This window comes from Marmota monax, unplaced genomic scaffold, assembly GCF_021218885.2.
Source record: "Marmota monax isolate L192 unplaced genomic scaffold, Marmota_monax_Labrador192_F-V1.1 WCK01_AAM20220418_F8-fsc00010, whole genome shotgun sequence".
In the NCBI taxonomy this organism is placed as follows: Eukaryota; Metazoa; Chordata; class Mammalia; order Rodentia; family Sciuridae; genus Marmota; species Marmota monax.
Genome location: NW_026692321.1, coordinates 23,273,361 through 23,286,880, shown reverse-complemented (window position 1 = coordinate 23,286,880; position 13,520 = coordinate 23,273,361). Strand labels below are relative to the sequence as shown.

Sequence of the window (13,520 nt, the reverse complement as noted above, 5' to 3'; positions counted from 1 at the left end):
AACAGCAATAAATGTCTTGTGGCTTTTTAAAAAACTAGTTTTATTAATTATAGAAAGAAGCAAGGTGGATGATGACTGATGTTTAATTATCAAGAACATGTGTGTTTTGTCTTTAAAAACAAAAATGATAATGCTTATTTAATTTAAAAGATGATAGGAGGCAGAAGTTTTGGTTAGCTGGGTTTTAGAAATATATTTAACATTAATTTCCCCCTAATAAATAAATAGTATGGACTTTCTGAAAGAAAATTTAACCTAGTATCCTATTGCCCCAATGTAGAACCCTCTAAAAACTTAAATTGAGCAATAAATATATCACGGTAATTTTGAAATAATTGAATATTTACTATGTACACAGAATTGAAAACTTGGAACATAGTGGGTTCAGAAATAAGAGAGAAGAGATATACTCAAGAAGTAAGAGTGGGCTCATTTGCTTGGAAAGGTAGAGAAATAATGGAGCAGGTAATATAGTCCAGAATAGTCTAGGGTAAGACCTTAAAGTTAGTGTTCTCTAATATGATTTGAAAGCTAATGTGGGTTTTTAGGAAGATGTTTTCTCATAATAAGTATGGATTGACCAAAAGAAAAGCTGTCAAGAACTTAAAACTAATTTCTGAAGCTTAAGCTAGAATAAACTGCACTAATTTCCTAAATTCTGAATTGAATGAAGAAAAATTTATAAATTATATGATGAACCCAGTCTACATTTAAAATAAAAATTTTAGCATACTTTTTAGATCTGGAACTTGATTTGTATATGTTTTAAATTTAGTCAAAATTAGACAAAAGCAAACCTCCAATATATTAAGAAAGACGTGGCCAAGAATTTGTTTAGACAATAGTGATAAATATATTGCAGCTTTGAAAAAAAGTGGTTTTATTAATTATGGAGAAAAGTAAAGTGGATCATGACTGATATTTAATTTTCAAGAAACTAAAGAGTTTCTTTGAGAGAAAGAAATAAGCAGTCCTCATTTTGTTTTCCAATTTAATATCAGGCAATGAGAGAAATTTAAGAAGTCTAAGCTTCACTCACAATATAAAAACATCAAACTATTAGTACATTCAGAGTGCTCACTTTTTTTATATGATGTCCTATATGATGTCTGTCATAACCAAGATTTTTTTTTTCCCCTAGGCTATCACAGAGCTCCAGAAGAATGGAATGAATATGAGCTTTTCCTTTTTGAATTATGCCCAGTCAAGCCAGTGTAGAAACTGGCAAGACAGTTCCGTGAGTTATGCAGCTGGAGCACTCACAGTCCACTGAAGCTCTGAATCCTCAGGGATGCCACCTGCACATACTCATACTCTGTCTGGGGTCCCAGCCTAGCCTCTACCAAGATATTGGTTCTGGTTTGGGGGGGGGATTCTGAAACCTCAAACTAATAGAACTTTCTTCTCTTTTCTAGTAGGTGTAGTCCTTCTTAATTTCAGTTCATTAAAAAATGCTTTATAGTTTTGGGCAGTGGAAGGAAGGCTGGCATCAAAAATATTTTGATTATAAAAGGTGACAATGTAAGGCCCAGTTGTGGCAGACAGATTTTTGAGAGTAACTTGTAAAGCATTTACCATATCCTAAATTTGCACTCTTTGCAGACTTGTGCACATATATTCCGCTTTCAGAATAGTTTTGCAAATTGTACACAAACAAACAAAAAGGGGTGGAAGCTTTTTAATAAAGAAATTGCATTTATAAATGATCTGTATTAGAATATAATAAATCTCCAGTTATAGACAATTACTACCCGTATTGTACAACAGATACCTTCTATTTTAGTTGCTAATAAAGGGCTACACAACTCAAAATAGTCTGATTTAAACTTATTGCTCTGTGGTATATGAAAATTGTTTTTTATTAATTCCATCTCAGAATTGTTAAATATGGTAACCCCCAGCTCTTATGTAAAAATATATTAGGATGTATTTTATATTTTACCTATTTATGTGATATTTTTTAAATCACAGAAATGAGAGTTATATAATTTTAAAGTTAACTTTTAAAATTACATTCATTTGTCTTTTTGTGTGTGACATCCCTTTATGTCATTACTATATTGTAATAGAATATAGTGAAAGAACATACCTGTAGTCCTTTACTTCAAATATCATGTTTGACAGTCTGCAAATGAGGAAACATTGAAGAGTGGTGTTAGTGATTTTCAAATCATTGCAGACCAAACACTGCTATACTTTTGTAGTGTTTTAATCAATTTGACCCTTTTACTTGAATTTTTAGTAAGAAATCATTAACAATATCAATAATAACAACAAAAACCCACTGGACTTAAACTTTTACAATTTTTGTTGTTGTAATTTTTGGTGCGGTTCTTCCAACTAAAATTATGGTATGGTGTTGTATTTCTTTCTTTTAACACAGACAAATTGTAGATACTTTAAGGAAAAAAAAAGTAATTTGTTCACTCACTGAAAAAAAAATTTAGCTACCATTCATGTTCTATATTATACTTATTTTAGCACAACATTGGGTATCCACATTATATTGCAGAGTGCTTATATCTTCAGTGTTATGCCGAAATATAGCAATTTTAGATGCCTTGTACCAATTGTACTTAAAGATTTGCATTCTCATTTATTAAATATCAACTCCCTAAACTCAAGAATGAAATAAAATACCATTACCTTTTGGATTCAAAATTACGCACCTACATATGTGTAGAAATTGTAGTTTTCCACATTAGTGATTTGTTTTTCATCATTTAGATACACTTTTGAGTACCATAAATATTTATTTTTTGTTTAATATACATTTTAAAAGTTTCCAAATTGAGTACAGAATGAAGTTTTAAAAGAATGTTTTCTGAATATCATAGAAACATAAGCATTTTAGAAAATTTGGAAAATATTGAGAAGTGTAAAGAAAAGGAAATATAATCTGTAATTTCACGGCCCAGAGATAATACTGTTAATATTTTTCTGTGTTTTCTTTTAGTATTTGTCTATGCTATTTACATGTATGAATGTGTGTATATGTGTTTGTATGGGTGTATAATAACAAAATTAAGATATTGCTGACCATATAGTTGTTTACCCTGGTTTTTATAGCCTAACATCATATCATAAGCACCTACTTCTGTCTTTGTAAATGGTTTTTTAAAAATGGATGGCTAATATTCTGTTGTCTATGAAAATGCTATAACCAGTTCTCTCTTTGGGTGTTAGGTTGTTTCTAATCTTTCACAATTTTATAGTGGGATGGACATCCTTATATATAAAATTCAAGTTCTATATTAGACTTGTTCTCTAGGATATAGTTATAGGAATAGAATAAATAGTTTACATAGTAATAACTTCTTAGACTTTTTAAAACATTGCCAAATTACCCTTCAGAAAGATTGTACCAAATTAGTAGCATTGGGTACCCATTGTGGTGCCCCTTCACAAACATAATTTTTTTGATCTTTGACAATTTGTAAAGAAACTAATTGGATGTTTCTTCAGTTTTATTTTATATTATTTTACTAAAAATTGCTTCCTAGTTGATCATTTACTGTTCTGTACTTTTATAGTTGATTGATTTTAAAAAAGACAAGAGGATTGCTGAGGTTGAGTGGCGTTAACAGTCCTGCACTTTTAAAACTAGAATATTTCAATCTTACTCCACCCTTTTGTGGAACATGAGCATATCTTTTCTATCTAATTATGAAGTAGAAGGAATTCCAAACTGATAGTTGAATGTTGGGTTTTAGTTTCATCTCTGCCCCTCGTTAGCTTTCTCATCTATTTCATGTCACATTGGAATTTTCACATCTGTAAAACATGGAGATGTCTCAAAGTACTTTGATGTTATTATTTCATTTTTTAATAGATTATGGTGTCACATATGTTAAATAGCTACATGATTGAATTAGATCAGAGGAATTATCTTTTGACTTCAACTCTATGTAGGTGAAAATGAAAATCTTGTTCTTTAACTTAAAAGGGAAATTAATTTGCATTATTTAATGCAGTTAATATTACCTAAATTGTTGATCTTAAGCTTTCCTATTTTAAGTGCCTTTAAAATTTTTTTTATATTTCAAATTTAAGATGTGAAGGAAATTATTAGTAGTTCTGTACAGTTGCTTCTTTATTATGTATTTTTGAGTTGTTGGCAGCAGCTTTTTTTTTAACCATAAATTTCACAGAGCAGAATATTCATGGATTCTTCACTGTCCCACTAGTGGTTCCTTGAGAAATATATGTTAAAGATTAGGTCAGTAATCAGGTAAGTGCTCAGTCTTGGGTGATATTAAATCTTGTACAGAGTAGAATAAAGAACTAGCCAGATGTTCTAGTGCTTATATTTACATATTTTAATGTGAATATTGGTTTCCTGAACTAGTTAATAGTTATTGTTCTAGATCTCAAATTTTGCCTTGGAAGCAAATAGTTCATTCCCCTAGATTAGGGGTTGGCAGATGTTTCCTGTGAAGGACCAGATAGTAAATATTTTAGGCTTCACAGGCTCTATGGTCTCTAGGTACAACTCTTCTCCTTTGCCATTGTAGTACAAAACTAGCCATAGACAAAATGGAGTCAAACAAATGTGAATATATTTTAATAAAACTTTATTTACATAATAATGGTGCACGGGATTGGCCTGCAGACCATAATTTGCTGCCTGTTGTCCTAGATTGTATAGTTTGTTTGTTGTTCAAAGTTAGCTAAAAATCGAAACTGCAACAAGTGATTTTAAGTTTATTCTTTTCAACCATGTCTTGAGTTGATGCAGTCTAATTGGATTTGAGTGTTATGATCACAAAGGCAAATGGAACCCAGTATGGAAAACTAGGTCTTTATTTGCTGAAATCCATTGAGTTTACTTTGCTGACTTATTAATCAAAAGGAGGGATCAGTGGAGATTGATTGTTACAAATTCTTTATTTTTTATTTTGGTTCTGGGGGTTGAACCCAGTACTTGTGCATGATAAAGTACATGTACTACTGCTGAGCTACATCCTTAACCTGTTGCAAATTCTTTAAATTAAGTTTTGGCTACCTAGATGATAGCAAAGGATAGATCAAATGTACCTTTTGATCTACCTGAGTATTTTAGGACACTAGACCAATATTTTTTTAAAAACTATGAAATGTGAGAGTTTATTTTGCTATGTAGACTTTTGGAAAAATAACTACTATCTTCTATCATTTTATTTAAACAATGACCCCCATCCCCCCACCCCTCACACTATTAAGGAATGTCTTAAACTCAGAATAAAGGAGAGTAATTTAACTTGAATAACGTTAAGTTGATAAAAACAATTACTACATTGTTACCTTCTCATTTATTCAGTATCACTGTGAGGAAAACACATACCTCATCAAGTAATAGTATCTAGTATATAAAGTGGCACCTGGGAATAGCTGTGATATAGTTGTTGAAAAACCTAATGTAGTCGTAAAGTGTTAACAGTCATAAGTCACATGCATTCTGCTGTTTAGACTAAAAATTGTATCCTATTAGGTTAAATTGTAAGTGCCACATAGTAAGAGGACCACTATGAACTGGAGTGGCAATACAGAGGCAACCAAAATGATGAAGGCCTATGTGAAGAGTAGGATGTAGTTGAAGAAATTTGTGATATTTATTTTGGAGAAGATAAGTTTAAGGAGAGGGGGTTTTCTTTAGATGTTTCAATGATAGTCAAATATAAGAGGAATAGAATTGTTGTGTTTTATAGGTAGAAAATTAGGAGTAAAAAATAATGGTTTCTGGTTCCACATATAATGTACTATATGAGGATTTCTAGTAATGAAAATTGGCTCTGTCCTCATAAAATCATTGGAAATATTCAGACAAAATTTAGGTGAGTGATTTTCAAAGTAGAATTCTCAAAGTAGAACTAATAAAAACTTCAATATCACCTGGAGATATTTTATAGATGCATATAACTTTAATAATTACTATTATATATCACCAAGCTAATGAAATTAGTACAAATAAAATGGAATTTACCAGGGGTTGGGGTTGTGGCTCAGTGGTAGTGCACTTGCCTAGCATGTATGAGGCACTGGATTCGATCCTTAGCTTCACATTAAAAAAAAATAAATAAAATAAAGGTATCGTGTCTATCTACAACTAATAAAGAAATGATTTTTAAAAAATAGAATTTATCTCTTGTATAAAACTTAAATTATTTTTAAATAAAAAATAATTTTAATTACTTATCACTAACTTTGAACAGATTATAAGTTGAAAAGATGATTATCACTTGATGGTAGAGCCTTTAGATCAATTAGTTCCTTTGTTTTAGTTAAAGCATTTAGATAGAAAACAAAGTTCTGGCTATTTTCTAATATAAATTTAAATTGATCTTTGAATAAGTGGCTACTTTCTTAAACAGGTGCTTCTTCAGTCTAAAACACAGCCATATCAGTAGCAGAAAAGGGTACTGAAAAAAGTAACTGTTTTTGTATCTTGGTGTCAGAATATTAGGAGGAAAACCAAAATCAGCTGGCAGATAAAATTTTTCCTGTTGTTTTTCTGTTACTCTCAGCACACAACCTGCATGTATGACTGAGTGGTGTATGGCATGCCATCATTAGTGACCATGCTTCACATTCTTAAGATGCTCCCTCAGGTAATAGTGATAACTGAGACCTCTGTCTCCTTAAGGTTGCTATTTTGGGTGGATTTTGTTTGCCTATCTTATCTCTACAAGTTCATTACTACTATGTGAAGAACTTTAGTGTTTCAGATTTGTCATGTATTCCAGGGTTTTCTGTGGATTCCAGAGTGGTTTAACCTAGATGTATTAGATTATTCTTCATGTGTGGATGTGCAGAGGTATGCTTGCACATTCAGAGTTTTGGTCATCACACTATGAAAATAATGGGGGAAAAAAGCCAGTTTTTTTGAAAGCCATAATATAATGCAATTGGTTTCTTATTATAAATTGTAAATGATGTTCAAGTGCACACTTCATACTGCAAAGTAAAGTTTGTAACTATTTGACGTGGTCATATTTCCCTGTCATCCTAATAATGAAACCAAAGTGAATATACATGGGCCATTATTAAAAAAAAAAAAAAAAAAAAAAAAAAAAGCTACTAAAGGCCAAATGTATTCAACTATAAGGAGGACCTGAGTTCTGATCTTGAATCTGTCAATGTAAACTTCTGAAGAATATTTTATTTTTTCTGACCATGATATTCTGAGTTATTTACCTGATGTGATGTTATATACATTTAAGTAAAAAGTGCTAAAACAAGATGAAAACTAAAACAGCAGATCATATTGACTGAGTTTTGTGAGTTTCTAAAAAAATAAAGGTATTTTTAACTTAACTTTTTTATAAATGGAATTTTTTCTGAGAATTTTTTTCCTTTTAAAATGTATTCTTTTGAATCTGATTAATAAGTAGACATTCAATTGGTGTTTGTTCAGTTTCATTGAATTGAATGTTGAAGCAAGGAGAGCAAGTGACAATTTTGATGTAAAATATTTTAAAAATGCTGGTTGTGGTGGTGCACGCCTGTAATCCCAGTGGCTTGGGAGGCTGAAGCAGGAGGATTGTGAGTTCAAAGTCAGCCTCAGCAGAAGTGAGGCACTAAGCAATTCAGTGAGACCCTGTCTATAAATTAAATACAAAATAGGGCTGGGGATGTAGTGCTCAGTGGTTGAGCACCCCTGAGTTCAATCCCTAGTACCCCCCCCCAAAAAAAAAAAAATTTCTAAACGCCAGGAATATGTAAACCTTTTAATTGGAAGCACCTTTTAATTGAAGTTTTTCTATTTTCGGGTTTTTTAATATTTTTTTTTTTTTTTAGTTTTAGGTTGACACAATATCTTTATTTTATTTTTATGTGGTGCTGAGGATTGAACCCAGTGCCTCATGCATACGAGGTGATCACTCTACCACTGAGTTGCAACCCCAGCCCCTCTATTTTTGGGTTTTAATTGTGAAAATCTACCTCCTCACTGATTTAAAAGAGGGCTGAATCGAGTGTTCCTAGTCTCTCTGTGTAATATGAAATGAAATGAGTGACAGTGTAAGTGATTTGGTAAATGTGAAACCATTGGCTCATGATTCCTAGGTAATTTTTAAGCAGTGCCCTGTAGTGTGTACCATAACCTAATGGTGTTGCAAAATATTTAAAAGTTAACTAAAATGTACGTTAGCCTCATGACCAATGGCATTTCTAGTCAACTCTAAAGAAGAAAGACACTGTGGAATGCTAGAAGCACTGGACTAGAATCCATTTTCAACTTTGTGGGTGAGTTGCTGCTTCTTTGCTGAAAAGTCACTGCCCCTTTCTAAAACAGAGTTTATTTCTTTATTAATGTGAATTGAATAATATGACTTCTAGGAGCCTCTCCACCTTATTTATGTAATATATTGACAAGACATTTTTACCTTCATTTTACTGATGAGGTACCAGAGACTCACAAATTGCATGACTTTCTTAAGTTTGTATAGCCATTTAGTAGCAAAGCTAGGACACGAAGTCGGTTTTTATTTCCAGTTCTGCATATTTCAGATACTGTTCCACATTCTGGATTTTGTTTTTGGTGTTGGTGGTTTATAATAATCTGTTGAATTTAAAAAGCAATGGGGTTTTGTAAGTTTAATTAAAATGGAAATTATTCATAGAAATGCGTATTTTGATTAATTTGTGTAAAAGTAGATTCTTTTTGTTGTGTGGTTCAGATACTTCCCTAACACTGTATTTCCATTTCTCCGATGGGAGGTTTTCTTTAAGATCTCAAAAATCCACTCTGCTGCTTATTACATCATTACAATGTACTACTTCTGTGTAATAGGACAATGACAAGAATGGAATTTAAATAATTTGGTATGTGAGTCTTAACTGATGGTGAGACTTTGTGGCAGATATTTGACTCTCATCATTGTAGCCCATATATAAAGTGTTCTGCAAGCACCTGTGATTCTGCCTTGAATTTTTTTCAGCTATACACAGAGCAGAAGATAATGCCCTGGGAGCAGCCTTCAGCCAGTGATGGATGGGAGTTGGAGGATGATTATTCTAGCTTTGTTATCTTTCTGGTGATAGTCTCAGGCATTTTTGACTGTTGTCTAGAATTCCCAGAAAGACTGGTCATCACTGCTCATAGCAGGAAACTCTAATACATATTTTTTATTTCCTCTCTTCTCTGTATCACTTCCTGTTCTTTTATCACTGTTTCCTGGGATTACCTCCTAAATAAGCCTCTTGATGTTGAAACCTTGTTTAAAAGTTTATTTTTTGGACAAACTATGATTCTTTATTATGGAAATTATTTATTAATAGTGTTCATATTGTATTTTTAAAGATTTCTTTTGGATAAAATCTGAAATTGTATTTTAATATTCTATTTTAATTTGTCTTATAATTCCATCCTTGTTCAGTTTAACTTATTTAGTTTCACTTTATCACAAGGAAAAGACTCAAGGTTAGAACTAAAAGAAAAGGTTAGAACTCAAGTAGAAATGTAAAGCAAAAGATCTTAGGTGGAAATCTTTCTACACAGTCTTTTATAAAATTATAGGGTGGTATTGTGAATAACTTAAGGACAAAATAGGTTATATATTTTTGTAGAAATTGATTTAAAATGGAATTTTTTCAGTCTCAGAGATTATTTGGTAGTTGGGTCCAGTTTTCTCATATTTTACCAAGACCTGCTTATTCATAATCAGCGACTACGAAAGCCTTACCCAACATTGATTGTAAAAATAAATTTAGTGCATAGATAATTTCTACAAAGATTATTCTGTGGTGTTTGTTAAAGCAAAACTTTCTGTGATCTTATTAAGAAATGTGAAATTTACGAATTGAACAAGTTCCACATTAAATTTGAAGTACATTGTAAGTAAAAAAGAAACTATGCGGTCAATTCTGAGTTGGGTTCTTTGTGTGGATTATTCTATTTGGATAATTTGTTGCTTTGTTTGCCTGTGTTTCTTGCATCTTGTATTGTTCTTTAATATCTTTAAATTTTTTTAAAATTGTACTGGTTTTTATAATAATTATTTTTTAAATGATGTAGAAATTAGTATTTTTGGCATGTTATTCAGTCTTCTTTCCTATGTAAAATGAATGTGATTTGTGTGTCTCAAATATAGTTATATATTGATTTTGTGAGATGTAACATGGATGAAATTGTTAGCAAGGGTATAATTCTATTTATGAAGCTCTAGTAAGATTAGCATTCATGATAAATTAGCAATAAGAAAACATTTAAATAATATATTTTAATATGTTGGTTATTAAATAACATCTTTAGATTAATCTTTTTTTTTTTTTTTTAAAGCAAAGATACCAGGTGGTAGATACAATCTGTTTAGTTGCCTTGTGGCATTCTCAGATTCTACCATGTACTTGTGGCTATATGATGGGACATTTTTTGACTCTGAAACTGTACTTGTCTTTTGTAATGGTCAAGATCAACTGGGTGATTAGATTGGATAATTTGGTTTTGGGGAAAACCTGTCTTTCACTTGGGACATATCAAACTGCTTTAAAGTGACACCCTCACAGATCTAAATGGTGGCACAGTGGAATAAGGTTATCTGGTAATTATTTGCAAATATGCTTGTTTTGGTAAAAAATCTTGTTGCTTTTTTAGACATATTATTTCCAAATAGCTATGTAATTTATTACTCTATTCAGACTCGAGCCTTTTGGCATTTCAGCTATCCCATTATAGCAAGTTAAAAATCTGTGTAAAGAACTAGATGTTTTAAAAACTTGTCCAGAAAGCTGGCCCAATTTCTGGACAGTAAGTAACTTCTACAAGGAATACTAAGATAAAATTGTTAAAAATGGGGGATGTCCTTTTAATATCTTAGCTGGAAGCTGAATCCATGTGTTAAATATAACTTATAAAGCAAGTCTAGAAAATAGTCTGTTTTCAAAAATGTACATAATTTCCATTACCAGTAGACCTCTTATAAACTACATTTATACTAAGTATTGAAGTTCATTTGAGTCTTTGTTAGGCTTAAGATGTATTTGTTTTATTAGTATGTCAAATATTTGTGTTTGACATTGTTGTCTCTGTGGATGTTATTTTGATGAGTGTTATGTAAAGGGTTAGTCTATACATGAAAGTTCCACTTTGTATAATTGGTATCTTGTAGTAATCTAGTCCTTGATAAATTTGTTTCATTTTTTGCCATTTAAAAAATCTTCACTTTTATTATCTCTAGGGAAACAATTTTTAACTAAATGGTAGTATTATTAATTAAATAGTGAAAGTTTTAATATTGTTAATGCTATAATAATTTATGATGAAATTTAGCTCTGGTATTTTACATGGAGTTTTAAGGTCTAAAAGATATCACTCTTCACTCATGAATTAATATAATAGAGTTATCAATGTTAGATCCAAAATTGCTTAATTATAACGTTGTAATAGTAATCTAGAGACTTTTTTATTATTTACAAGTGGATTTCTGTTTTCAATTCAATTAAGCTTATTTGAAATGGAGATTTAAATAATCTTTCAGATAATAGAAGTATGGTAATTATGTAGTGTTACTAGCTTATTACTTGAAAAGCACTTTGGTTCAGTGTATGATATCAGCTTTTATATGATACAGTTACATGTTCTTTTGTGTTTTCCATGGAATTTTAGCTTTTTAATTGAGGAGAGAGGTGTCTATAATAGCTTGAGATTTCTGTGCCCAACTTGTGGACAGAAGTTACTCCTGCTATAAAATGGTTTAGGAAAAATATTTTCAGCAGAAATATTTTAATAATTTTAGTATTACATTGTAACAGAAAGCTGTTTGGTTGGAATCTGTAGCTTTTCTTACCGGCTTCTATCTTGTTCTCCCCACCCTCCCTCTTCTCTGTTTTTTAAATTTTAGTGGTTATATTGCCACTGCCTTCTCTACGAGTTTAGGCTTACTAGGCATTTGAAATTGGAGTTGTTTTCAATGAATTTTAGTCTTTCTGGCCAAGATGAACTCCCCTCCCTCTAAATAATGAGAGATATTTTCTAATATCAGAGCTTGCAGCATTCAATATTCTTAAAGAAAAACATGAACCTTTACCAAGTTTTTTACTCATTTGCAGTTCAGCAGAGGAACATCCTCAAGAAAGTAACAGATGGATTATGTAAGAAAATAGAGCCATTAAGGCTTTTGGGCATGGGAATTTTGTCATGTTCAATGAAGAATAATGTTTTGTCAAATGAAGAATAACGAGGTTCTATAAGTAAAAAACATAAGACAAATATTAATCATGTTTTTTTAAATCCTTGGGGAAAAGATACTATATATTTTAGTGATCTTCTATGTATTTAGGAACTAAAGTGGTAAATACTGAGATACCTGTCTGCTTCCCCTTTTTTAAGTTAATTGACAGCTCCCTCCTTTTAACACAGGTAATTCAATAATATTGTTATTGGTTAAAATTCTATTGTGCTATCATCTGCTGACATTTAAAAAATCCCTTTCCTTTTTAACATAAAAGATACTGTTATGAAGATAAACAATATCTGTCCATTTCCATTCTTCTTTTCTCTCTTTGCAGTTCCCCCTAAGATATTAAAAACAACAGCAGCAGCAGCAGCAGCAGCAGCAACAACAACAGAGGTCTACTTTTCCAATCTTGAAGAGGAACTTGGGTTTTCACTTTTTAGTGATACCTAGACCTGTAGCTTCTAGTTGTAGATAAAGTATTCATTCTCTGGTTTCTTCTTCAGCCAGACATTAAAAAAATGGAGACTGGAGCACAGATGATTTACTACCCGACATATAGCAGACCTGTGTATGAGTACAGTAATGGTATTGGGCACATTCTCCCATTTTGATGTTCAAGCATACTTTAGGTTCCCCTCCCTCTAAATTATCACTAACCTTCCTTCCAGTTTTCCTTCTCTTTTCTGTTTTCCCCTTCTCTTTTTTTGAAACATATTTGGGAAGAAAAACCCTATAGGTATGCAGTTAATTTATATTCTTAATTAATGTCCAGACCTTTAGCTTTACCTCCTAACAGAGTAGCTTTGCCCTCAATTGTACCATGCTGAGTTAGTTCATTGTCCTTCTAAATGTTACTATCAAGTTAGATAGCCTGTAAGAGTATTGAACTTTATAATGTACCAATAAAAAATGTGGAATGAATAAAAAAAAAGTATTGGATTTAAGGAAAAGGGTGAAAGGAAGAAATAAGTTTTTAAAGGCATCAGGTTTCATTGCTCATGACAATTTTTGATCTTATGTCAAATAAAAAATCATTCATAAGGAAAACAAATCATTTTATAGAAGTGTCTGTAAATATGTATGTATTTGTGTTGTTTTCTTTATCTCCTAAAATTATTAATAAAAATTGCTTATAAGTTTCTTCTTGAATGGGATTATTTTCTATATAGTAGGGCAAAATCTGCAAGCCTAAAGCAGTATACTTTAGTCTGGGTTTCTTTGATCACCAGTCATCTGAATGGATGCAGCTTCTCCATGTTGTTAGCATTTTTCAACCAAGGTCTTTTTTTCCCTTTTATATAATGAGGAATGTCATTTTTTAAAATGTTTTTTGGCTGAGTTACTCTAGACTGGCTGACCAAGAAC

At 31.4% G+C, this 13,520-nt stretch overlaps 1 protein-coding gene across 1 annotated transcript in view; it reads left to right on the top strand.

Annotated features, from left to right (window-relative positions):
* Positions 1–13,296, top strand: part of Memo1 (mediator of cell motility 1) — a 123,470-nt gene extending 110,174 nt beyond the window's left edge. The window contains exon 9 of the mRNA XM_046441585.2: positions 1,142–13,296. Within this exon, the coding sequence (XP_046297541.1) occupies positions 1,142–1,273 (132 nt within the window). The 3' untranslated portion in view covers positions 1,274–13,296. The remainder of the gene's footprint in view (positions 1–1,141) is intronic.
* The last annotated feature ends 224 nt before the right edge of the window (positions 13,297–13,520 follow it).